Genomic DNA, 25,497 nt, shown 5'->3' with positions numbered 1-25,497 from the left:
AAGCTAGGCTTACTACCTACATGGGGCTGTCTTCACATCAGGGAGAAAATTGAACTATGTCATGCAGTCATAGCTTTTAAAAATGATACGTAGATCTCTGTTTGCAGCCTGTTTCTTCAGCCACCTTGAGAGATACTGGTATGAAATACAGTAGTTTTGCTATTCATCTGCTGGAATCTGAAAAACCTTAATTAATCAGTTGCACATCATATTACAATCTAACTGCTTTCTCTCACCTTCTTGCATTTACTGGTTTCAACAAGTAAATTCTTGCAGCTGGTCATATTAGAGTGAATACTAACAATGTTGATAGTTACCTTGTTTTTCAATTTATTCAGTATATGTGACTATGAAAACTTTCCAATTCTATAGACATATATAGAGGGAGAGAGTGAGTCATACAGGACAAGAGGACAGGCCGTTTGTTAAAAAAACACACGTGAAACCTCTCTACTGAGTACCAGATGTTGCCTTGCTGGCCAGAACTTAAGAATCATTTTGTTCCAAAACCTAGTGATGTAAAATGGGTAAAGTTAAATAACAGATGAATGATAATTGCAATTCAATGTACTGCTGGACTCTACCAGAACTGAGTTAAAAATTATTATTCTCTAGCAATTCATTGTCATTGGTAAATGGTCAAGGACTCAGATTTAAATATCAAATCATATACAAGATATCTACTAAAACAACTCAGGCATGTGCCCCATCCAAGTTGAAATCATCTTGAATTTACCTAATCTTAACCAATTTGATGTGTTTTGTCAGAGGGAGCAAGTCTAAAAATTTTTTTTAAAAAGGGGGGGAAAGGGGAAAGAAAAAAGTTTGGTCAAGATACTTACTTTAAATGCAAAGTTGGGGTGCATCTCATTAAAATAATACTTCTCTAAAGATTTATGTTTTCCTTGTTTTTGCAATAAAGAATAGTTTATAGGCATTGATAAAACACCAGACCAGAGAGGCTCTAAAGTCTGTCTTCCATCTAACCATTTAGTGAGTCCATCTTGCCTGGAATGGAGCAAACTGAGCTTTAAATCCCTTTCCTGAGGCAGAAAGAACTAAAACCTGATTCTCTCTCACCTTAAATCAGAATTTCTCTCTTGGGTGATAGGATCTTTCTTCCTGCCAAAAAAAGATTAAATCTGACTGGCTTATCTCCATCAAAAAATTTTCTCTTGGGTAGTTTAATGAGAAAGCTCCTGAAGAACTCTCACTTCACCTAATTTCCCAGCTGGAGTTAAACTGTAAATTCTTCAAGGAGTGAATTACATTCCTGAGATGGAGAAATAAGAATTATTTGATGTGCACAAATGAAAAGTCATGTTAACTGAGGATGCTGAAGAACTGTTGCCTTCAGCACTTTCAGATCCTCAGTAAGGATCTGGATGTGGCAGACCTTCAGCAAAAATGCAAGGGATAAGAGTGGATTTGTGTATAAGGGAAACTGGGGACTACTGGGCTTCAAGCTGTAGCTGCTGCCCAGAAAACCTCTGCTCTGGCAATTGTGGGATGAGGAATATGCCAGTTGTGTGCTGGTTTCTACTTGCTAAGACACCTAAGTAAGTCAGTCTGGTAATCAGCTGAGCTGTTGAAGGGAGAGGTGCAGGAATCTCAGCTTAGAGGCAGAGCTAAAAGTTCATTAGAAAAGTGAAAGAACTGTTCCCCTGTAAATTATACAAACCCTCCACTGCCTTACTACTGCACTAAACCTATCCTGCCTGCTTGAAATGACATGAAAAATAATGATAAATGAGGCCTGAACTTTGACTGGTCCAATGGACTCTCAGCTTCTGTGGCCTTCCAAGCCCCACCCTCACCATAGATGGATGTTTGTGGTCAGAATTAAGTCCTGATGGACACACCCAGAGTAGGATTCTGGGTAGATGTATTTGTTACTAGTGTGGACAAACACTTGAAAAAAAATACACAGTTTCTTCCTGGATACTCAGAGAAAAAGGGAGTTGCCCTTTATGGATGTAGTAGTTTACGCTTGCAACAGAACCTGCAGATGTAAGCCCAAGATCATTTGCAGAGCTGCTGTTTGGGAACAAACGGCGTTAGATGGGACTGACCTGGACTTGGAGTAGAACGACCTAATAAATGTATACAAGGTTTCCATGCCATCAGCAGCACCTCAGGTACCGTGCGCCTTTATTTACACATTTCTTGCAGGATCGAGCTATTCCTTTCTGAACATTTCTGCTGCCGGTATAAACTACCTCATCCACTCACCCTCGCCAAAAGACTTTACATGTCTGCATTTTAGACCAATTTCCTCTCCAACACAGATGCAATCTATGTAATCAGTGGCCTCCTACTTCACCAGGTGCTAAAAATTTTGATCTCCTCTTGCCTTGCTGCCCAAACCTTCACCCTCCTTAATGATACACATGTATGTGCTGTCACTCCTTCCTTAGAATGTGTTGTAGAGAGTGAAATCCAGAAAATATATCTGTGTCTCCCCTTATTTTCAGCGTCCCCTGTGGGCTGCTTCTAACCAGGAATTAGTTGTCATATCTCACTTCACTCCCCAGAAAGAGCTGAAGGGCCCAAATGCAAGAAACCAAAATGTGCAAGCTGGTCCAGCAATTGTGAACGGTAATTAGTCAGAGCAGGCATGGAAATCCTGAAATATTAACAAAATTAACCTTTTAAATTTGATGAAGTTGAACACAATGCATCAGGAGAAGCAATCAAAAATTGCTTTAGTTTCCTGGATACTAAAAAACAGTAATATTGTTGGTGACCTGTGTGTGAGATACTCCCCAAGGAAAAGGGGAATTGCTGGAATTAGAGATCAGTCATAGGAGGTGAAAGAGGAAGATTCATGTTAAAGCTATGAAACCAAGTAGAGGGACCTCAAGCCAGATGTGAAATTCTGCAGTATTAAAAAATGGGGGGGGGGGAAGTGGATGTAAATTTACCTGATGGTGTAACTAAAAAGCAGGTGTTCCCAAGTGTCCCTCCTTCAAAGCCCTCCCGCCTGCTACCTGCGATAACCGATCACACAGGTGGAGAGACTCTCACAAACATAGCAAAGTGCTCAAAAGCACTTGCACAAATAATGTTCCTCCAGAGAGGACCAAGGACAAATGTAAGTAAATAACAATTCTTGGCACACATGTAGAGCCTGAAGTTGCACAGATGGCTACATTTGAGCCCACAGGCTCATGGAAATAATATCAAAGTTCTTTGGTTTGTTTTATGTGTTAGTAGATTAGAAAACATTATTCAAACTACATTTGGAGGAAGCAGAGACACAACATGAATCAGTTATAAAATTGCATTTTGGTAAGGTTATATTAATTTAGAAATGTTATTCCTGGTAGAGTTAGGAGAATAATTGAACCCTCAAGGCACTGTAGCCTAAGCAGACACGTAAGTTTGAAAATTATTATCTAGCGAAGCCAGGTGGTAGCACTGAGATGCACAGCAGGCTGCTGCTGTCAGTCCTCAAAATGAGGACACAGGAGTTCTGTGGTGAAAAAGAGCTTTAGAAAAGTGAGCTGGAAGTGGGGCAGGAGAGGCAATACCTGTTTCCTTCTAGCAGAGAGTACTTTTTAACTTCATTTACAGGATGCTAGTGAAGAGTAGCCTGTTTCAGTTACTGGTAACTGAATTAAATGCAAGCACCACAGTTTGGGGAGGGGTTTGGTTGTGGGATTTTTCGGTTGCTTTTTAAAATAATCCCTTGCTTCATTAGGTAGTTGTTTTTCTACTTACCTGACTGCAACTAGTTTTTATGGTGTATGAAGCCTTTGTCACTCCTGCTCTGTCTGATGGAGCATCATGTCCCTGGAGGCTGCCTCCCACCATGGCAGTGGTAGCAGAGGTGAGCTCTGTGTTGGCTGGTGGACAAGAAGTGGAGGAGCAGCTCTCAGCAGCTCCCACAGATGCACAGGGTGCTGGGCACTGGGCTTTGGGACAGAGGAACACAGGCTGTGTTCTCTCAGCCCGTCAGCTGGACTAGAGCACAATGATACCTTGGCAGTGCAGTTTGGACTCCTCAGGTGAGAGGTGCCCAGCTTGTGCTGCTGCCAGCAGGTCTGTGTGCTGCAGCTTCTCCGTGGTCCAGGAGCTCTTCTCCATCTGGCTCCTGTGCTTGGAGCACGTGGCTGAGACCCTCAGCTCTGCCTGCCTGGTCTGTCCTGCTGACAGAATCCCTTCAGCTGCAAACCCTACACAAGGCCTGGAGAAAAGAAATTCATTCCAGTGTAGTTGTTATCTCTTCAACTCTTCACTTACCACCTTGACTAAAATGAGTGCTTCTCTACCCAGAATGAAGTTTGATTTTCCTTCCATCTTGCTGCCTAGAGAAGCCTTTCTCTGCCTCCTCCCCCACGATGTGCCTCCCTCCCATACAGGGCACATCTGCCTTTTCTTTTACTTTAAAGAGGCCAATCCAAAATTAAAAAGTGTTTGCAATGATCTTCTCTCTCCACAGACCAAGATCGTGTCCTTTCATCCTCACTATGACTTTTTGTCCCCCACCCCTCTACAAGGCCAAAATGTTTCCCGTTCTCCTTCCCTTCCATTCCTGCCCCAGCCCTGTGTTTGGGCCCTGCAGAGCCATGTTTCAGCTGCAAGTGCATCAGATTCAGCTTTGACTTCAATCACCATCTTCCTAAACACTCTTCTACCAGTCTTATTAATCTCTTACAGATCTCACAAAAGCAGTATCAGACAAAGCTGGGCACCTGCAGCTTGCTTCCTCTCCCATTCCATCTCTACACTGCCTCTGTCATTGGAGGCGTCTTAGTCTTGGCCTCAGTGTGTACCAAAGAAAGTCTATCCAGGTTTTATTAAATATTTGACAAATCAGTGCAGTAGAGGAGTCATGCTGGATGTTAATAAACATTTGGGTTTTGTGGAAAACCCTGCCTTTCAATAAACATTATTTGAATTTCCAAAGCTTTTATTTTTCCTGCTTAAAAAAAAAAAAAAAAAAAAAAAGAAGGAAATAAATACGAAAGGGAAAAAATGCTTTAAAAATACCAGGGAATATAGAACTATGTCTGACAGGCTTTCCTGGACTGTATTGTTTTGCCTCAGTCAGCTGATAATATTAAAATAGGTTTCCTATTTAATAAACACAAAGGCCCTGAGATATATTTTCTGGATGCTTCCCCTGGATCTGCAATCTCAGTGAAGTAAAGGCTTTGATATTAGCAGAACTTTCTTCTTGTTAAAAATGCACTGTGAGAACCTGTCTGATAGCTTTAGTCTTTTTTGCTTTAGTCACCACTGATTTTTTTTGCAACTTGTAACATGAGCACTGACCACATCTGGACAGCAAATGAAAAGCTCTTTGTCTTAAACACACAGCCTCTTCCTAATCCTGTGATAACCTTTGTTGGTCACCACAGGGTGGTCAGAGGTACATTAAATCAGTTGTAGCACCCTGGGAAGCTAGAATGGACATGATGTTGGTTTTCCAAAGAAGCAACAGCTGTGCCCTTGCTGACACCATGAATTTATTTCAGTGCCATAACTGTAGTGGTTTTTCTCCTACTTGCATGTGGCAGGACCATCTTTTGGGATGCCTGCAGAGAAAGCAACTCCAAAGACAGAGTGTCTTGGATGACATTATTATCCTTATATTCCTTTGCAATAACAGCAAGCCAGTCACAGCAACACTGCCAGATGTCCCCATAGGGATATGGGCTGAGATTTGAGCCAGTTTCAGAGCAAGGAGCAGCTCTGGTTGCTTCACACCTATCTTCAGTTTAGCTATGAAATCCTGAAGATCTCAGGTGTTAGAAGGCCCACAGCAGGTTCGTAGGAGTCAATGCAGAGTTCCCAGCTGGTTGGGTAGTTCCCTCTTGGGCATTGTCATCTGTTTAATTGCCCCTGTGGTTTCACCTCTGTGTGTCATTCTTCACTTGGTCAGGAATGAGGCCTCTTAGCAGTTGCTAAATATTCTCAGAACAAGGCCCTGAGCCAATGTCCATTCAATAATAATAAAACAATTTGTCTCTGACAGCAAGCAAAGAGCATGAGTAGCTCCATGTCTTTCCTGTGGATTTAGGCTCTGTATGTGTGACTTTTCTTCATGCCTGTTTTGTAACTCTGGTGTTTGTATGACTTTCAAAGGACATATGCAGTGATTTTTGTCTACTGTTTTAAATCAGACTTTGTATATAAGTTGCATTTCTTCATTCTATCGGGAAATTTTGTTTAATATTTAATAACTGTCAAAGTAGCAGGACATCAATTAAGTGGTGTTTACCCCATAGGGGATGATTCCTACTTGATGTTTACTACCAGCTGATGCTAATGAATATGTTTTGTTCTTGCCTCACCATACAGTGGAACAACTGACATCTCTCTAGCTCAGAATTTTAGCTTTTTGGACACAACTGGGAGTGGAAGCCAAGAAAACTCTTCACTCCATAGTTATCTGTGGAGATGCAGACAAATAGCTCCTAGCAGGGATGAATTGCCATTAGGCAAGCAAAACAGGAGTTTTACAATTCATGAACATTTCCTTTGCATTTTTTTCTTTAGGAGATACCCAAGGCAGCCTAACAAGCATTGCAGAAGGAAAAAATAAAGAAGGTAATGCTAGAAGTAGTTTTTTATACACACTGAGACAGAAATTCTGGCACGTTAAAGGCATGCATTATTATGCTGGATGTAACCCATGAGAAAAGAGCTGGGTGCATGCTGGATGGATTGGGCATAAAAAGCTGAAGCTGTTTAACTGAAATTAATAATGCATACAGAAAAATTGACTGCAAGACTGTGGCCAGAGGGTGAGCAAACTGCTGACCTACATGCACACCTGAGTGAAGTGGTATTTGGTTGGTCCATGTTGTATTTGAAGTGGAAGAGCAAAACATTTTACAAACAAATAAAACCCAACCAAAAGTCTAAACTTTCATTTTATACTCTCTACCACTCTGATGCTGTAGTAAAAAGGCTACAGCCCCTGCTCTCACATAAACCTTTCTCAAAATCAAAACCATTAGGTTTTATCTTTCTATACTTTCCTTTTGAGAATAAGCATCTTTTGCCACTAGAAACCCTCAGTTTAGCTCAACATCTATATCAGTATTGACTGATCCTGAAGTCATCTATTCCACGCCAGAAAAGCATTGTGATGAACCATGGTGGGTGTACTGGGGTTGCACCATCCTTGGGCTCGGAGGCAGGAAGAGCAGGAGGAAATGCAGGAGCAGGTGAGATCATGGACAGGCTCCCCACCTTGCCAAGAAGGGCTTGGTGGTATCGGAAAAGAGGTCATGGCTTATATAAGAGGATGTAAACCTCTAGTGGCTGGAGTTCCAAATCCACATGCAGCTTTCCATTGAGAGCATTAAGGTCCTTTGCCTTGGCAACAGTGAAATACCTTTACTTTGACCCCTCACCAAGTGCTGTATTTAGCAGTATTGTAAGACATCAGTCTTAAAGCATGCCCTAATAATAGAGGCTGCAAGTAATAGTGACAGAAGTATCAAAGGAGGATCTGGGTGCTACTTAACGCTACACTTTTGTTTTCTGAACTAGCACATCCTGCTTGTTCGAGAGCCGGTGCTTGAGAGCCGACGTGTGAAGTCAGACACAGGACTGAAGGCAGTGATTGCAGAGCTGCTGTGTTGTGGGCAGAATACACTGCTTCGAGTAAGAAACCTGCTCCAGGAGTCTGTCAGCTGGAGATGACAGGGGAAATGAAGATGAGAGTGCTTTCTGGGAAAGTAAATCTGGGAAGGAAAATAAACATGTCAAAGAGGAAAAAATCATCTAGCAATTGGTGGTGGTGGGAAAGTAACCTAGAGACTGAGAAGCATGCAGGACAAAAATCAGATGGTGTCATGCAGCTGAAAGAGATAAGACAGAGGGCGGGGGAAAAAAAACCCTGGGAGCTGGGAGAAAGGGAAAGAAGATAAAAACTTCAGAGATTTATGGGCATTATGCACCTGAAATTCATTGGTTTGCCATTTGTCTGCTACATCTGGAAAACAGTTTGCTTTAGGGACTGCTCGTAGTAGTAGGATAGGATTTTTCCCCACAACCACTGTCAACTACTGCTAAAATGAGAAGATTTCATAGGCTCTTTGGTATGTTTATTCCACCCATATTTACTGCTGAAGATACCTTTTCAGCGACATCAGCATCTGAATTAAAGGTACTGGGAGGATGCTATGATTATTTAACAATGAAAGGACAACATCTGAAGCCAGGAATGACTTCTGCAATGCCCAGATCAGGAAAAATGGCATTAAGATGCAGAAAGGCTGAAATTTCCTGTGCTAGGAGACTAAGGCAGAAGACAAAATTACTGGATTGCAATATTACATTTTAAAAGCTTAATTCCTTCTTCTTGCTGGAATTCGGTGTAAGGTTTGTGGCTTTGGGAGTTTAATCAAAAGAAATATTGTGTTGGTATAACAAGAAAATAGGTGCAGAGGGGGCAATGGAGGGGAAGAGTGACGCACACACAGATGAGCCTTGGAGAAATGACACATTTCAACCCTTCTCTGATTGTCTCCCAGCCACCACTCCATCAGGATCTTCTCCTGCCTCCCTCATTTCATCACCTCCAAATTGTGCTCCCTGACAGTTACGAGAGGGGAATCAATCAGAAACTCTGCTCCTTTCAGCCGCAGGTACTGGAGGGCCACGGGGGGCTGAGATCTGATTAAGGCATTGTTGAAAATAGCTTTTGGCTTTCATCTGAAACCACTATCCTCAGACTCAATCAGTGAGAGCAGGTGAACTGTGCATGTCCTGGTATGTCACTCTTCAGGTACTGGAGAAGCTCCATCTATAAAAAGGAATTTGCTTTTGAAAGTGCACACAGAGCTGGGGCGTGGGCTGTCCTGCAATACAGCACATAGCCAGCAATAGTCACATCCAGTATATTAGTAAAATGTGAGGGGTTTTCTCACTTAAACAACAGTTTTTAAGTTATTATCTATAATAGATCCAGGCTTTCAAAGGGTATAAAATACTTCACAAATATGTTTTCTGCTATCACTGTTCCACATAAATTCCAAAGCAGCTAAGTTTGTTCCTTCAGTTTCAACATTGAAGGGCAGTTTTGTAGAGGATCTCAACCTGTGTCCTTAAGTGAAGTAAAATTTTCATTTTACTGTTATGAATTAAGTCCCATAATTTAATTCATTGCGTATTTGCAAAAGGTCAGATCGATGTCAGTAGTCTCAGCACCGTTCCAGGAGCAGTGCTACTTTATTAACAAGGCAGGCAAAACATTGTTTCTATGGATTGTGCATAAATAGTGTTTAGAATTTTTTTTTTAATTTCCTGTCTGTGGACAAGCTGGATGAAAAAAAAAGTAATAGCCAAAGTTGTGTGCTAAGCTGTTAGGGTAAACCATTTCAGGCAATAACTGAGTGCAGAACATGGATCTGGGTGCTGGAACTCACAGTACATTTCTAATTTAAAATCATTCTGTAAAGAGATCAGATTTTCCTGATTAAAAACCTTGAGAGGGCTTATATTTAATATCCACATCTACATTCCACGCTGTGCTCAAATTTAATCTCGTCTAATAACAAGGGTGTTTAATGATATTGATTCAGCTAGAAGATAGAAACATCTCCAACAGGATATTTTCACAAACTAAAATAAGTGATGTAACTTCTCTATCTGGATTCCACAGAGCAAAGGACAAGACCTGAACACCCACACTCACCTGTGTGCTGCACCGGAAAGAGACTGGATTCCTTGCTCAACAAAGCACTGGTAATTACATCATCCAAAGCTGTTTTTACCTGTGTTGAATCTGTTTACAAGTATGTGTAGTTGGAGAAAATAGCTGCTCCAAAGTTTAGAAAAACTGTTTTCTGACAAAGCCTTTCAGCCTTTGCTCGTTGTATCTGCCCTTTCTGCCATCCTGCACCCGATGGCTTTATTTCCCTGTTGGCATTGCCGTGCCTGGAGTGGCTGTGAACGTATTTGTGAAATGTGCCATGGTGCCATGGGCACCAACCTGCGTCTGCAGTCCTGCATCCTCTGTAAAGCACCTCTTTGCTTTATCCCAAGCATTTATCCCTGTGCTTCCCCAGTGTGGAATTTTCCACATGAGCCTTTGTGGCTCATCTAAGACCCCGCCACTTGCATATGGGGATGCTTTCAGCTGCACAGAAGAAAGCCATTCCTTTGTCCTTGTTCTGTGGGGTTTAAATAAGTGAAAAATACATTAATTTATGTTAATTTATGCTATTGCCTTAGCGAAGAATGCATTCCACCCACAAAGACAACAATATTTATTTTATTTTAAAAAAAGAAATTGTTTTACTTAAAAGCATTCATTTCACATGGACAAGCCCATTCTTGCCACCCCAGAATTGCCGTGAGAGTGACACCAAAATTATCTCAACATGTATTAGCTCAGCTAAAATAATGTGAAAATATACTACAAATATAACAGAAAGATTTTTGCTTATGAGGCATAGCTAGTGAAGACTGCATTACACATATTCATGTTTGAGGATAATCTATTACCATCTTAGAAATTTTAAGAGATACTCAGAACTGCATCTGAAAACTGAGCAAAGCTGTTGATGTAAAGGACACCAATTTTTGCAGTGGAATTTATGACAAATACAGCAACTTCTAAGGCTTTCCATAAAGTCCTTTATCTTCAGAGCACTCTTCCTCCTTTGTACTTTTGAAGGGAAAGTAATGTAACACTCAGACAGTGATAGCATCTATTTCCCATAAAATTCTCACTGTGTTTACTGTCAGCTGAAGTGTTTCATTAACTCCGAACTAAATCATGTTCAGCTGATGCCACAGTCACTTTCCAAGACCAGACAATTCACCACTCATTGCCTCCCCTGGTGCAGCTCAGGGGGGTGCAGATGCAGACATGTGTGTGTAAGAACATTTGGAGAGGGAAGCCCTTGTCGTTTTCCCCTCCTCTTCATCAGCAGCCTCCTCCTGTATTGCGGGGGGCTTTTGCTTGGCACAGCAGGTGAACGTGGCTAGGAAGGCCATGCGGAAACGCTTGTTCATGAAGCAGTAAATGATGGGGTTCACGCAGGCAGAGGTGTAGGACAGCAAGTGGATGAAGGAGATGGGAGCCCCCGAGAGACGCCGGTCTGCGGAAGCCGTGTCGAAGGCGCGCCAGGCATTGACGCTGAAGATGGGAGTCCAGCAAATGAAAAACAAAACCACTATCACCATCAGCATACGGATGACGAGTTTCTTGGCCATTAAGTTGGCAGAAGAGCTGTTGCTTCTCACCCTCTCTATTTTGTTGTGGCTCATAGCAGAGAGCTGTTGCAATGGCATTTTCCTTTTTCTTTTGGTTTTGTTGAGGTAACATCCATCTCCATCCTCGTATTTGGTGCTGCAGAAACTCATTCTTCTTTCTGTACATATAAAGTGCTGTTTAAATAGCTGGCAAAGTATCTCTGAACAGTGAGGGAAATAAAAAATGGAGAATGCAGTCTAAACCTAAACAAACAACATAATTCATAGCTGAGCAACTGCTGCAAAGAAAGCACTGGCCTGCTTCTGAGTCAGTCGTGTTATTCAGCTACTCTGAATCCACTGTCTCCCAATATTTTCACATCTTATCTCTATGATGCAAAAGGTTCAAGAGCGTTGCTTAGTCCAGTATGGACAGAAGACAGTTTCCAAGGTTATATGCTTCTATCCTAATCTGACAATTTTAATTGTGGCATTTATTCACAAAAATGGTCTTCATCCATGGCCAGAAAAAAAATCTTGGTGTTTCTACAATAAACAAATTAGAAATTTAGTGTATTCTGCCCTGAGTCTTTGCAACCAAGCCAGAGGAAAGGCTTATTTGCTAACAGCAGAGTAACTTTAATCAAGAAATGCAGCTGGCAAGTTCATGACATAACTGACCATAATGATCATTTTTGCAAATAGAAAGATTTCCTTTTACTAACCTCAAAATAACTGTTCATAGCTTCAACTGTAACTTTAAAAACTGCATCCCAAACCTAAATGCATTGTTACCTCGTGAAGATTTTCTCTGGCTGGCATCAAATTTTATTCCTCTGTAGAGTTCCAAAGAAATTAGACCATAAGCAACCATCATTATAATCCCAGGAATAAGAAAGAGCGTGAGTAGCAAGAAAGTGTACCTAAGGAATCAAAAGACACACTGAGAATAGGGAATGGCACAAAACCAGAAAAACTCCTTTTCATACAACTGAGAATTGGGGAAGACAGGATTTCAAGCTTTTCTGAATTTTTTTCATGCCAATACAAAGTATCATTTTGACACCTCTGGAGATTTGAAGCTTCCTACTTCTTCTCCTGCTTCCCCCAGAAGGGTACAGGCAGGAACAAGACTATCATGGATGCAAACCATCTTTCATTCCACCTATGCAGCCTAGAGGAGATGGCCACTCCCACAGGGGTTAAAGGCGGCAGAAGCTCTCTCTGCCCCTGAGTAGGACTCCTGCTGTAACCAAACAAGCATCAGATGCCCTGTAGCTTTGGACAATGTAAAAACTGCCCTGCAGAAGCTAAATGAGCAGCTGCTGATTCTCAAAGGGGTCCTTGGTACATTAAAAATGTTTTAATGGTTGGACTCAATGATCTTAGAGGTCTTTTCCAATGTAAATTATTCTATTATTCTGTTTCAGAGAGATTTGACTTCCTGAGGGCCATGGCACATGTGGGCAAAGACAGAACAGCCGCAACCTGGGTTTTCATCCCTGGAGCCATGCAGTGCTCCTGAGGAGGGATCCCAGGACCGGCAATCTCTTTGGTAAAAGAAGCAGCTTTTACTTGGTTTCACATCTGCTACTCTCCTCATCAGCTTCTCTGATTGAGTACAAGCTGGGGAAATAATGATGTTTAAATGCATCCATGAGCCTGTGTCTCTTCTGATCCCTGTGACTTTGGTGCAAACTCAGTAACACACCTGGGAACCTGTAACAAGACCACAGAGAAGAGAATTTTGTCCTGTACCCTTCCTCCTCATGCTGCCAAATACCTGAGACTACTGAAAGCATTAACAGAAAGTTACTCTCTTTGTGGATATACCAAAACGGTGCAGACTTTAATCGTTTTCCCCATTCCAGCTGACCTTCAGTATCAAAAAAAGTCTTAAACTTTCTCGGTGCGTCAGTGTTTAGTCAACGTGCAAGGACATCATGTCTAAGTACTACTGCTGTTTGATAGTGCTGCTGTTTACTCTGCCTGGATGTGTAGGACTCGGAGCATGTCTCTCCCTTCTTCTCTCTGCCCCTGTTCTCCATAAGCGACCAAAAGGATTCAGTTCTCAAATAAGACATTTGCAGCCTCATATTCTACTTCTCTGCTGCAAAGAACCTTCAAACAAATTAACAGGCAAGGCAGCACACAGAGGGGCGTTTCTATGTGTCTGCGTTTCTCAAAGATTAATCAAGGATTTATCTGAAAATGTTGAAGTTTATGTGTAAATGAGTGAAAGAAGTACTCCTACTACAAGTGACAGATGCTTTCTGTACAGTGACAGTCGGGGCTTAGCAGACCATCGTGTGAGAATCATTGCTATGTTGGGCAACCTCTCCTATGACCAGGGAAAAGTCATGCAAATGTCGAAATGTAAGCGGCTCAAAACCATGTTGGTGTTTTTTTACATCTTAAATAAGCATGATGGAGTGTAAACATTTGCTGAAGGTTAACACTTCATTTTCCATAGGCTTATTGCTACCACGAAATCCCATTTTCCAGCAGATAATTATGCACTGGCTAACAGCCACTTATGTCTTACCAAGACTGTTGAATGACATCGCTTGGCCAAAGGAGCCGGCACATATTTGCTGTGGTGTTGTTATACTTGGTGAAAGGTACCAGTTTGCTGTAGATTGGATATGGTGACATGATAGTAAAGGAGACACACCAGGTTGCAGCAATCACTCTCAAGGCGTGAGATTTTGTCTGCCAGACCCTGGACTGCAGAGGTTTGCAGATGGCACTGTACCTCTCCAAAGATATGGCAACCAAGTTGAATGTAGAGACACTTACAGACACACCTACATATATAAAATTAAGGAAAAGGTTATTCTCTTGTTTTAAAGGTTATGTTATGTTCAAATGGTCTTGCTAGCCTTCTGTATGCATACAAAAATTTGAAAAAATAGCAAACTATTTATAAGCAAAAATATTTATAAACACCATACTGTTTAAGCCAGTGAAGAATGTGTGGGCAGTGGGTCTGGGTCTCCAGACTTCTCCAGACTGATATTCCTGCTCTGTGCTTCTCTTACTCCAAAAGTCCAAGAAAAATACACACTTTGTCAAACCATACAATTCTGGTAACAGGGAAAGAAGACAATTTTACTCCTAACTATTCTCTTTGCTACTGTGGTTTATTTACTCCACTAATTCCACTGAAATTCAAACAAAGCATTTGAAATCAGTTAATTACTCTCTTAAAACAGATGTTCACAGTTCCTTTTCTACTGTTTTAATTTTTTTGAGTGTACTGCTTGACTCGTGATCTGATTTTCTCATTCAAGCGAATTAAATCTATTACAACTTTTTAATTAGATGTTAATGGAGATACAAACAAGGAGAAATTAAGTCATGATGCAGAATCTTTGTCCTTCAAGTATCCTTAATTTCTTCTGTTTGTATTTTATAAAATACAATGCGGTGGTCTGTGCTTCTGTCATTGAGGTGCCCCAGTTCATCACTGTAAAATTACAGATATTTCTTCTTAACTTTGCCACAAATTTTTCTTTCAGTGAATGATTATTTGTCTTTGTGAATGTGGGTCAAACTATCAAATGCCAATATTGTTACAGTTTGCTTTACAGAAATCATCTGTAATTTAAAATCTGTCTTTCTACATCTTAAAATGAAAAATTGAGCATAGTTGATGCAATGGTTGTCAGTGTCTGTCAGATGAAGCCTCTGTTACCTGAACCTTTAGTGAGAAATCTCTACATTCTGACTCTTAAAATAAAACAGCTTCATAATGAGGAACTTTACGTTTGGTCTATTTCACTGGATTTTTTAATAAAGTAATTTACACTGTGTGCAATAAGAGGAAGATGACAATGCTTCAGTAATGCTTTATGGTATTTTTGCCAGCAATTCATTATAATTGTTTAAACATGGCCTTTAGTTTTATTGGTTTTATCTACAAAAAGGTGTTGATTTCCCATTCGCACACTTTAGGTGTGTACTTTCACATTACATCAAAGTTCTCAAGGGCATGGGTTGAAAGGGGACCTGAATTTTCTGTAACTAACTAAGGGTCTCCTAAAGAGGCAAAAACTTTACATAATGTTTTCATTTCTTCTTTTCCTTTTTCTCTTCTCTTTTTCTCTTTTTCTTTCTCTTTTTCTCTTTTCTTTTTTTCTTTTTCTTTCTCTTTTTCTCTTTTTTTGTTTGGTTTGTTTGGTTTTGTTTGGCTGGTTTTTTTTTTGTTGTTAAGAAACAAGCAAATGCAGAGGAAATATTCAAAGTGAGACAAAAATCACTTACACACACATCCACAACCTGGGCATTTTGAAACTCCTAGCTCCTGGCTCCACAACCAAAAAGAGTATGGCAAGGCATACAAAAGTGATGCTTCTTAAAGTCAGGCTCTAAAACCTGTATCTGTGTTTTATGGTCTCCTGATGAGCTCTGATCACACCTGGTCTGTCTGCAGAGAATACTTGCTCCAACTTCCCAGCTCTGCAAATTACACCTACTTTGGCCTATTTCTTTTTTATGTATCACTGCTGCCAAAAATCTGTGGGCAAAACCTGCCTTTAGTGAGGGTGTACAAGCCCATCAGTTCTGGTGGGCGATCTGAACGCTGATAACCATCTTGTCAGTGATGGGTAAGCAAGTGCCTGTGCTGGGTTCCTCCTTAAAGTCTGATCGTGCAACATCTTCGCATCCAGCAAAACACTTTTGTGTTTTGTGTCATTAAAGTTAAGCGTGCGCCTCTGTGTTTGCTGGATCAGACCAAGGACACCAGAACCATGACAATTTGCACTACAAAGCTGTTTCTTCATAGTATTGGTAACTTCAATGGTGGATGGAAACAACCAGCTTTTTATAGGTCTTTAAAAACCTTCTCACCTGTCTTATTAGTCAGTCTTCAAAATAGGTATAAACTTCCCAGACTTACCCATGAAATAAGTGGCAGTTTTGCAAACAGCACTTCCAAAAATAAAATCTTTTAGCAGGTTGGGAATGAGGGTGAAGGGCATGCAGAAAAGGCAGAGCATCAGGTCGCTGACTGCCAGTGACAGCAGAAATGTGTTGGTGACTGTTCTCATCCGCTTGTTTCTTATCAGCACCGTAATCACCAGAATGTTCCCCAAAATGCTGAGCAGAAATATCAAACAATACAGCAGAATCCGAATTATCTGATGCAAATCTGAAAATTGTCACAAGAAAAGATCGGTTACATAGTATTCAACTCAGATTAATATTATATATTTCAACCTTTAATCAAAATGTAAAAGCCTTTCTGTATTCAATTTTATGAAGGTTATGTCTTTACACCAATGCAAAATAAGTGGAAGTGCTGCAATTCTTAAACATATTCTGACCTACCTAAATTGCATAGCATTAAACTACAATACAAGCAATACCATGTACATTTGGAGAGTCAAATACAACTTCTTAAAGCATGTGCTTCTCATGCTACTTACTGTGCACCACTTATTCACCATGGGAGATCCTATTTTATGCAAAAGTAAGAGAAGATTAAGCAATCGGAAAATATTTTAATGCATGGATTTTTTTCTCGGCTTCAGAGTGCTGTAATTTCCTATTAAATCACTTTCATACATGGTATCAGATCTGATCACTCCATTGTTATTGAATTGAGTAAAAATCATGTTTCTCCAAGTCCTTAGCAGAGATGTTTACATTTTGTGCCCCAAAGTGCTACTGTTTTAGTTTTCCACTGTATCCAAATTTTGTCCTAGTTGAATTTTGAACTTGGAAAACCAGCACATACTAATTTTTTTGCTGCCTGTTTCTCATACTAACTTAAAAGCAAGCAGTTGATTTTGCACTCTCTCAGAGAAAATGTTTTGCATAGCTCTTTCTTTCTATAGTATCTCTACATCCACCTAGAACTAAAACTGCCTGAAAAAAATCAATTTTCCATACATACCTTTAGAAGGATAAGGTGCATCATCCACACAGAAAAAAGTGTCATTTTCCAAGATGATATCGCAGAGGAAATCAGTAATATTGGTACCATTCCCAAGGAAGCTACTAGCATCAACTATTTCCATTCTTCAGTACCCACAGGTTAGCTTTGACGAAGAAGAAGGTGGGTTTGTAACTATCTGCCCATGCTTTCAGTAAACAAATGAACGTTTCTGAATGAAGTCTGCAGAAGAAATACAAGAGAGGCAGCTGTGCAAGGAAGCTGTTCTGACTCTCCCACAGGAGTACCCAGCACACAGAGTCCTGTTCTGGCTGCACAAGATTTTTTCCAGGGGCACGCACAGCAATTCAGAAAAGCAAAGCATGTGTGCACATACACACTCACAAGTATGTGCACACACACACGCACACACATATCCCCTCCGGTACTTTTGAGATCCACCCTCCTCTGCTACAGCACTACTGTTGGGATTATAAACAGGCTTGGAAAAGATTACAGCATTAACCCCTTGTGAGATTGCTTCTATTCATGTCTCTGCAACATTTCTCAGAGTCAGCCCGTTATGTCACAGCCTGTAAATGAGACCCAGCGAGTGATGAGAGTGATAAATCTGTCTCTCAACTAACAACATTTAAAATGGTAAGAGTCACTTAATAAAAGGGCAGAGAAGAGAAAAACATAGTGAAGATTTTGCATTCCTTACATGGAAATGATTCTTGTCTTCGTATTTTTCAGAGTAAACTGAAGATAAGGTAGACTCAGAAAAATAAAAGCAGCTACATTTATCTCATTTGGTGGAGTGTTAGTTTCATAGGAAAGTGCTGTACATGCCTGATCCAAACTCCAGCAAGTTAACAGAAAATTTCACTGATTTCACATAGTGGATCAAACCTTATGAAAGTAAATTGGAATTGTCAGTTAATACAAGCAGAAGCTTATACATTTCCTCTGTGCAAGAATTTTTATATGACTTGAATACAAACTTGATAAAACTGATAAACTGTGGCATATTAGTTACACACCAGTGGAAAACACAAAGATCTCAATGGTTTAAAAGTCCCGCTTTTTTAATACATAAACATCATCCTCACTGGAGTTTTCACAAAGTCATGGGCTTTTACTTCCCAGTATATAGCTTGTTTATAGCCAGAAATGCAAATTAATATTAGAAATTAATTTCTACTATAACTGAATGAAAAATTAATTTCACATTTAAAATCCCTTTTACTTAAAAGCAGAGCAGTAACAGGTTCTTTATAAGAGGTCCTGGCCCCCAAAGCTGATATACACAGACTGGAAAGCCTGGGTTTCTTTTCCAGTCTTGCCAGCTTTGCTTTATAGTATGAGTAACGGGAATAGGTAGGTAGGCATGTAGATCGAAAAGTTACATTGGAAGTTCTAATTTCTCAATTATCCTTTGTACCTCTGGGAGTCCTGCATGCAGCTAGCCATCAGTGGTCCACACCACTGCACAGTCCCACTGACCACCTTGCTGTCAGGGTGTGAGAGGCTGGCCAGGGCTGCAGGACAGTATGACTAACACTGTAAAGCCAGTGCAGGTCTCGTATCGGTTTCAAACATATGCGGGACAGGGTGAAGGACCAGCTTCCCCAGGACAGCAGGAGCTCCTCACTGAGCCCCAGCCCAAGGGATGGGCCCACTTCAGTGTCAAGAAATGCCTGCTAAGCACATGCAAGATGGATGAAGCCAACGAGGCCAGCAGCCATGGCCAGAGGCTCCATGGAGTTGGCAAAAAGGCAAACTGAACCAACCTGCACTGGACACAGCTCTCTTTTGTGCTCTCTGCAGACAGCAAAGGAGCTGAGAACACAGTGGTAGGAGGCAGCACATGCAGCACAGGCTTGAGGAGTTGAGGGGTAAGTAACTAACTCCAGAAGGTACTAATTTCCACCAAAAGCAAGTGCAGAATGCATGAGGGAATGATATCCCATGCAAATCCCAACAACTGTGGAGCTACTGTTTAAAACAAACAAGATCACCGTGTGCGCATGCTCAGGACTCTGAATTTGTAAGGCGCAAATTTTCTTTTTGCAAATTCCTCTACAAATTTGTCCAGACCATGCAACCAAAGATTTTTATCTGTTATTAGAGTCCTCACCAGTTTTCCTTCTCTGAATGCCAGGCTTACAGACTGGCTTACCGAGGGTTTAGTCCCCCTGGAGTCCTTTTTAAACACTGGCATCACATTTACACAATTTTTTTTCCCTGGCAACAGCATAGTTCTAAACAATAGATTGCACATCATGGTTAATAATTTTACTATTTCCTTTAGAAGTTCTGGATGAATACCATCTGGTCCTGGGCTGAGCTCGATTCAGCATCTGCTGGTTAAATTGCCAGAGTAAATGAGGAAGAATTTGCTATGAACTCTTGACTCCCCTTTTGGAGTGGATTTCTGTATGAAACATATCAAGATCAAAGAGTTTTATTTTCCAGGCTTTTATTTTGCATAGATTTACTCAAATGTACAGCCAATAGTCCTCATGTTTGGACACTTCTGAGTTGCCTTTATAATATCATTTCTCTACACTACATTTAGCTAACTGCATGACAGATCACTCTCCATACAGATCAGTATCACCTCATTGTCTCCCTGCAAGTTTCAGGAGAGGAAAAAAAGGAGGTTTTAATGAAATGCTTGCTCATTGCAGACTTAATTTTATAATTTAGGAGAAACAAAAACCTGGGTGTCTGTCCCATTTGAACTTAATCATGCATTATTAGGGATGTTGAAAGTTTTAGACAAGAACTTCCCTTGAGCTGGCAGCTTTATTAGCAACAGTGATTTATTAATAAAATTATTTTTTAATTAAGAAATACCTTAGGTACCTTAATATGACTGTGTAGGTAGTTTGGACAAAAGTGTACAAAAATACTTTTCCCTATATTTGAAGGAGGCTTGCTAATCCATGATAACAAAAGAATCTGCCTTTTTTTTTCCTTTTAATTCTAGTCTTTATCTTATTCTCCCCTGTAATGTCATATACCAAACTCACTGCCTTTGCAGCCAAAACAGTTGCTGTGCTCTGTAATTTCCTGCCATGTGTATCTTTTCTCATCCAAAACTAAACCACGTCAATTTAGTTACCTCATTCTTTTTTCCTGAAGAATAATGTGCTCCGTTTTTTCATTAATTTGACAAAGATCTTTACTTAATTTAAATAGAAAGTCCACTTGTAAAATGATGAATTTGGAAAAACATATCTTTATCTGGTGTCAAACTTACTAACAGTTTTAGGTTTGCTCCCATATATTTTTTGTCCTGAAAAATGAAATAAAATAAACTAGTTAGAAAAAACATATATGGAAAGTCACGGTCTACTTCTGTTCTCATTTGCCAGGTTTATGCTGGCATTAGGTCTCTGATTCAGTGGAGTTACTCTCACAGGCACAAACTACAGGGAGATCAGGACCAGGCCACACTTTTGGAGAACACACAGAATTCTCAGGAACACATTTATCATAAACTTTTCAAGGTGATCTGAGCCTGAGTCCTATCAGTGTCTCACAGTATCTGCATTTAAACAATTTATTTCATACTGATCTGAACTCAATAACATAATAATGAAATTTACTTCAGCACACCTTGTTGTACCATCAGTAATTTCTGAAATACCATTCACCAACCATGGATGGGATCAAAGGCAAACAATTTGCTGCTCCTGCTGCCCCTGCAGTGCTTCTGCAAAGGTCATGTATTATGTGACAAGTTGCTTAATAAATCTCTGGAAGACTCCACAGGTCTTCAATGATGAAATTCTATGTATTTAGGTCATGTTATTATTGAAACACATCTCAAGGTACCTTTAAAATTGTTTGGGCGTGACCACTTTTCATTCTTTTGATGTGCCAACTCATAGTGTTTCAACTTGCATGTTTGCAGTACCATCTACCTGACCTCCCTGTGAGATGCAATACAGCTGGTCCTTACGCCTTCAAGGGCATCCAGGCAGCCTGTCCTACCACCTTCCTCAGAAGAGAGGAAATGAGACCTCCCAGGTGATGGCTGTGAGTTCTGTACAGTGTTCAAGGCTCTCTGATGAACAGGATGAATAAAGCATATTGTCTCTGTAAATTCTCAGGTCCAATTTCATACTCACGGTAAAGTTTCTGTGGGCTTCCAGCGTGAAAGGGATTTCTGCTCCAGAGATTTCTATGCAAATTTGTATACAATTTAGGGAAACTGCTTCAAAGAAATATGTGTAAATCGTTTGTCCAGTGTAACATAAGATCTCATAAAAATCCTTCTGACACCCTGTGACATTACTGAAGTCTGGGATGATTCACTATCTACTCATTCCTCCCAAATGGTTTAGCATGTTGCTACTCATGTCAGCCCTTCTCAGCCTGTCACTGAGCTCAGATGCATCTCCTCGCCCAACACATCTGGTGCTCTAACTGTTAAAAATCGAGGGGAGAAGTTACATTAATGCTCTCTGAACAACTGAGGGTGATCCTTTTTCTTTTTGTGTCTTATCAAATGGAGACATAAGTGCTATAAGGAATGAATACACACCCAATGAAAGAGGAACATAGATATTTTTAAAAGATGCTCATTTCTTTTGCAGACTATACATGATGTTGTACAACCCTGTTTTTTTCCTTCACCCTGTGAATATTAATTTGCTAGGAAAAAAACAGTTCAAGATTTAAGCTAGAGATGCAAGAAAATAGCTCTGCATACCCTTATCCTGCAGGTATATTATGTGCTAGAACCCCATGCCAAGTAACCTGCATCAACACATGGCCCAAGAGGTCACTTTTTTTGGATTATATTGACACCATCAAGTGCTGGTACCATTAATGTTCTCCTTTGAGCATATCTTTGCATACTAGACCAGCATCAGTCAAAGTCAAAATCCATCCCATGTTCAAAGGTACTGGTTGTCTGAAACTTTTCTGAGGTACAGTAGCGGCTGTAACAAAGATAAAAGATCAGGGGTTGTCACCAAAAACAACCCCAATAGGTTATAATGTCAGCAACACAATGGTATAACTCTTCTTAACAGTACTCAACTCCTTAACGAAGTTCAAAACTTCAACAGGCTGCTAAATAAACCCCCACCTGTAACATCTGAGAACCATAGTGTTTTATTTTAGGATTCCAGTTGGCCACATAACAAAGTCACAGCTATTTTACCACAAGAGATTTTCATTAGTATGTCTCACAGAGATTTATTAAAGAAGTTAGTTATGTTAACTGCAGCTGCTATGAGTTTCAAGTTAAAGATGGAAAAAACAAAGCGAAGTATTTGGCACAGGCCACTCAGTGGGAAAGTGGAAAAGTTGGGAAAAGCAAGGCAGTCTTTTCAGACTGCTGCTGCCTGATACTCTGCTCTCAAAAGAAGCCATGCTGTCCTCATGACATTAAGATCAAATGGATTTCCATATTTCCACAGAATTAGATAAAGAGATGTTAATTTCGCAAGACCAACTAAGCAATTTAGAGACTGGCTGTGCAATTAGCAGGGAGGAAATAGAGAAGGTCAGCTAATGTATTATTGGATGAATTGGTACCAGCATGTCTGAAGCCAGGGCTTTAATTTAAGATCCCAAAGTTTGTGTGTCTTACTATGTACAGAGAGAAATTACTTTGTGTTCCATGACATCTCATCTAACACCAACATTTTTATAGGGCTATCAGTTTCTGTTGATGATAAAGTCCCGTAAGGTAACATTACTGAAATCTGTTCACTGACATCTGAGTTCCCAAGAGTTATCTAATCCTTGTTTTAAGGGAACCCAAGACATGGGAAGCAAGAGAGGCATCATCTCTATTAGACAAATACTGGAAATTACACTTACATAAAAATAATAAATTTAATTATCAACAGTCATTCTTTAAAAGTTTCCGTTTTTTATAGGAAACATAAGCTTCCTATGACCAGTCATCTGATTTGACATAAATTTGCACAAGTCTGCACAAAAAATGGAATATACCACTTTATTCTATTTTGATGGATTCTCTGTTATTCTGTAACTGAAGAGAGCACATAGACTCATTTTAAAGGGTAACTGGCTAAACTTCCCAACAACTGAATTCTAAGTATGAATTTTAGTCATTTGAAACAATTCAAACCATGAAGTGAGGGTAAAGAACAAAAATTTTAGAAGGCATTGAAAAATGTCTCTCCATTAGAAGACCAATCTACCATTACTACTGGTATAACACAGACAGCTACTGCACTCTATAAACCCCTACCAGCAAAGCCCACAATGAAACAACACTCCTTGAAAGTACATAACCAAAGTAGGATTTTGATCTAACAAAAAGAAAAGCAAAAGATGATGTGATGTCCAGAATTTTGCTGGTTTCCCATTGTCGTGATTTTGCATGGAAGGGTACTCAGACAGACAAACGACAGGTTGTCCCCTTCAAATTGTGGGCTTATATAATGAAAGTAAGATTTTAAATTAGGCTCATGGCCTGCGTTTTGTTGTACACAAGTATTTTATTGTTTGACTCTTGTTCTTCTACTGTGACAATCTCCAGACCAGTTTTTTCAGTTAAATGGAACTCTGTCAGCTGGCAGTTTGGACTAATCATTGAACCCAGTAAGATGAGATACAGGGAGACCTTCAGGAGCAAAGACAATTTACCCCAGCTGAAGTTCTCCTCTAGATCTTAATTTCTGGAATGTTTAGCTTTATTTGTAAATTAGCTAAATGCTCTTCACATTTTGGACTTCTTTGATAGGTATAATGCTGTATGTAGAACGTTGTCAGTTATAATTTTCTGAGAAACCGAGGGAGGCAGGTCAAGTCCATAATGACAAAAAATACTCAATTTCTTTTAATTATTGTGCTAAGCTGTCCTGGAAGTATTTGATAGTGATTTCAAAACATTATTAAAATACTGAAACACTGAAAATAATACTTTCCAGAGTTTCAGCACAGATGGGCCGTTAAACGATAGTACTGTTGGCCTTACTTGCCACGCTTTTGTCTATATAATCCTTAAGAAAACATACGTTGAGGAACAATTGCCATAGTCAATTTGGGCAATTTGCTCATGTTTATACAATATTACATTGTGCAGGGAGTTAACGTGACTGAAAGTATCTAAGTTTAAATTAATTTTCATTGTTTAATCTTTGCTTACATTACAAAACTGTTTTGAATCTGCCAAGAAGTCTCAACTCTCAAAAGAAGGGAGAAACAAAAGTCCAAGGACAAACTCTGCTGTGAATTCTCTACACTCACTTTTTGACAGTCAGATTCAGTCAGGCTACTGTGGTGTGCCCGAATATCCAGGGTATATAAATAAAGCATATAAGTCGGATCTCTGGGATGTAATCCTTGTATATAGAAAAGGTACGTGCTACGCTCTTGATTTCACTTTAACAAACATTTGAAAATTTGCAGTAGACTGACTGCAATTAACTGGATATTTTTTTCTAACACTTTTGTGTGTGTGCCTGAAGTCATTATCTCATTATATTTGCCATTATATATTGCATTATATTATATTTTTTATATTATATAGTCATTATATTTGCAATTTCATGCATTCTGGTTTGGCCCTTTCCAGCACCACCTGCACTGGTGCTAAGTGTGCTTTGTACAGAAAAAGCAGTGCAGAACACAGAGTCACAGATCATACACGAATTGTGGCTACTGTGTCCCTTCTTGGATACCTCATCTCTTCACAATGTTCTTCTTTTATTCTAACACATTCATCTTGCAATCCTACAATGTGGGAAAAGGGAATGAATTGAAGTAGGAAAGGTATTTCTGATGAGATAATTACAAAAGAGCAGTAACAGTTAGAGTTTTGTTTTTACAAGCTTTGCTGACTGAAGTTCCTGAAGCAAGTAAAGGGTTTTTAAAATATTCTAAGCAATATGCTAGTGAAATGCTCCCAGATTCTACTGTAACCCACTCTGGTTTTAAACCCAGTGGTATTGGAAGTATAATCCTGCTCAAACCCTAATCTAACAGTGATCTTATCTCTTTAATTCCAATTTATATTTCATTTAGAAAGTCAGAATTATCAGCTGCAATTTTATTCTTTGTAAGACAGACCTCCCCAAAATCTTCACTTAATCCTCAATGAATGCTAATGAAAGCTATCAGGAGCCAAAAAGGAATGTTCTGGTAAAAAAAAAAAAAAAGGTAACACGCTATTTCATTAGCTGTTAAACTGAGCCATTTCATACCAGAATATCTTTTTCACAAGACCTTATAAGGAGAAAGCTGGAAATTTAAAATTGGATCATGTCGGAAATATTCAAATAAATTCTAAAAAATGAGATCATGATACAAATTGGTAAATAAATTTTCATTTTCTGTTTCTAGAGGAGTAGATGGCAGGTGTAAGGAGCCAATTTAGTTTGAATTCAGACATTTTAGTTTGCCTAAGCTCTGGTTGTCAGGGCTGTCAGAGGCACGTGGGGGAGGGAGCGTACGCC

The 25,497-nt window shown here is 39.8% G+C and overlaps 1 protein-coding gene and 1 long non-coding RNA gene across 3 annotated transcripts; one reads left to right on the top strand and one right to left on the bottom strand.

The window, feature by feature from the left end:
- Positions 1-3,167: 3,167 nt before the first annotated feature.
- On the top strand, positions 3,168-12,721 carry LOC108445031. Its single transcript, XR_001859760.1, has 5 exons — positions 3,168-6,558; positions 7,510-7,623; positions 8,496-8,609; positions 9,626-9,708; positions 12,594-12,721. It is a non-coding gene; the product is annotated as an uncharacterized LOC108445031 (long non-coding RNA).
- Positions 10,216-25,485, bottom strand: CCKAR (cholecystokinin A receptor). Of its 2 annotated transcripts, none has more exons than XM_017727543.1 (5): positions 17,066-25,485; positions 16,067-16,318; positions 13,709-13,970; positions 11,959-12,086; positions 10,216-11,384 (listed from the first exon to the last, which is right to left on the bottom strand). In XM_017727543.1, exons 1-5 carry the CDS (start codon positions 17,187-17,189, stop codon positions 10,816-10,818), a joined length of 1,335 nt encoding a protein of 444 aa, XP_017583032.1. In that variant the 5' UTR covers positions 17,190-25,485; the 3' UTR covers positions 10,216-10,815. The 2 variants fall into 2 exon arrangements, with proteins under 2 accessions (XP_017583032.1, XP_008643231.1); XM_008645009.2 differs by having other exon boundaries at positions 10,216-11,342; positions 17,066-25,484.
- Between the last annotated feature and the right edge of the window lie 12 nt (positions 25,486-25,497).

Source organism: Corvus brachyrhynchos, unplaced genomic scaffold, assembly GCF_000691975.1.
Source record: "Corvus brachyrhynchos isolate BGI_N302 unplaced genomic scaffold, ASM69197v1 scaffold80, whole genome shotgun sequence".
In the NCBI taxonomy this organism is placed as follows: domain Eukaryota; kingdom Metazoa; phylum Chordata; class Aves; order Passeriformes; family Corvidae; genus Corvus; species Corvus brachyrhynchos.
This window is presented reverse-complemented; position numbering and strand designations above follow the sequence as displayed.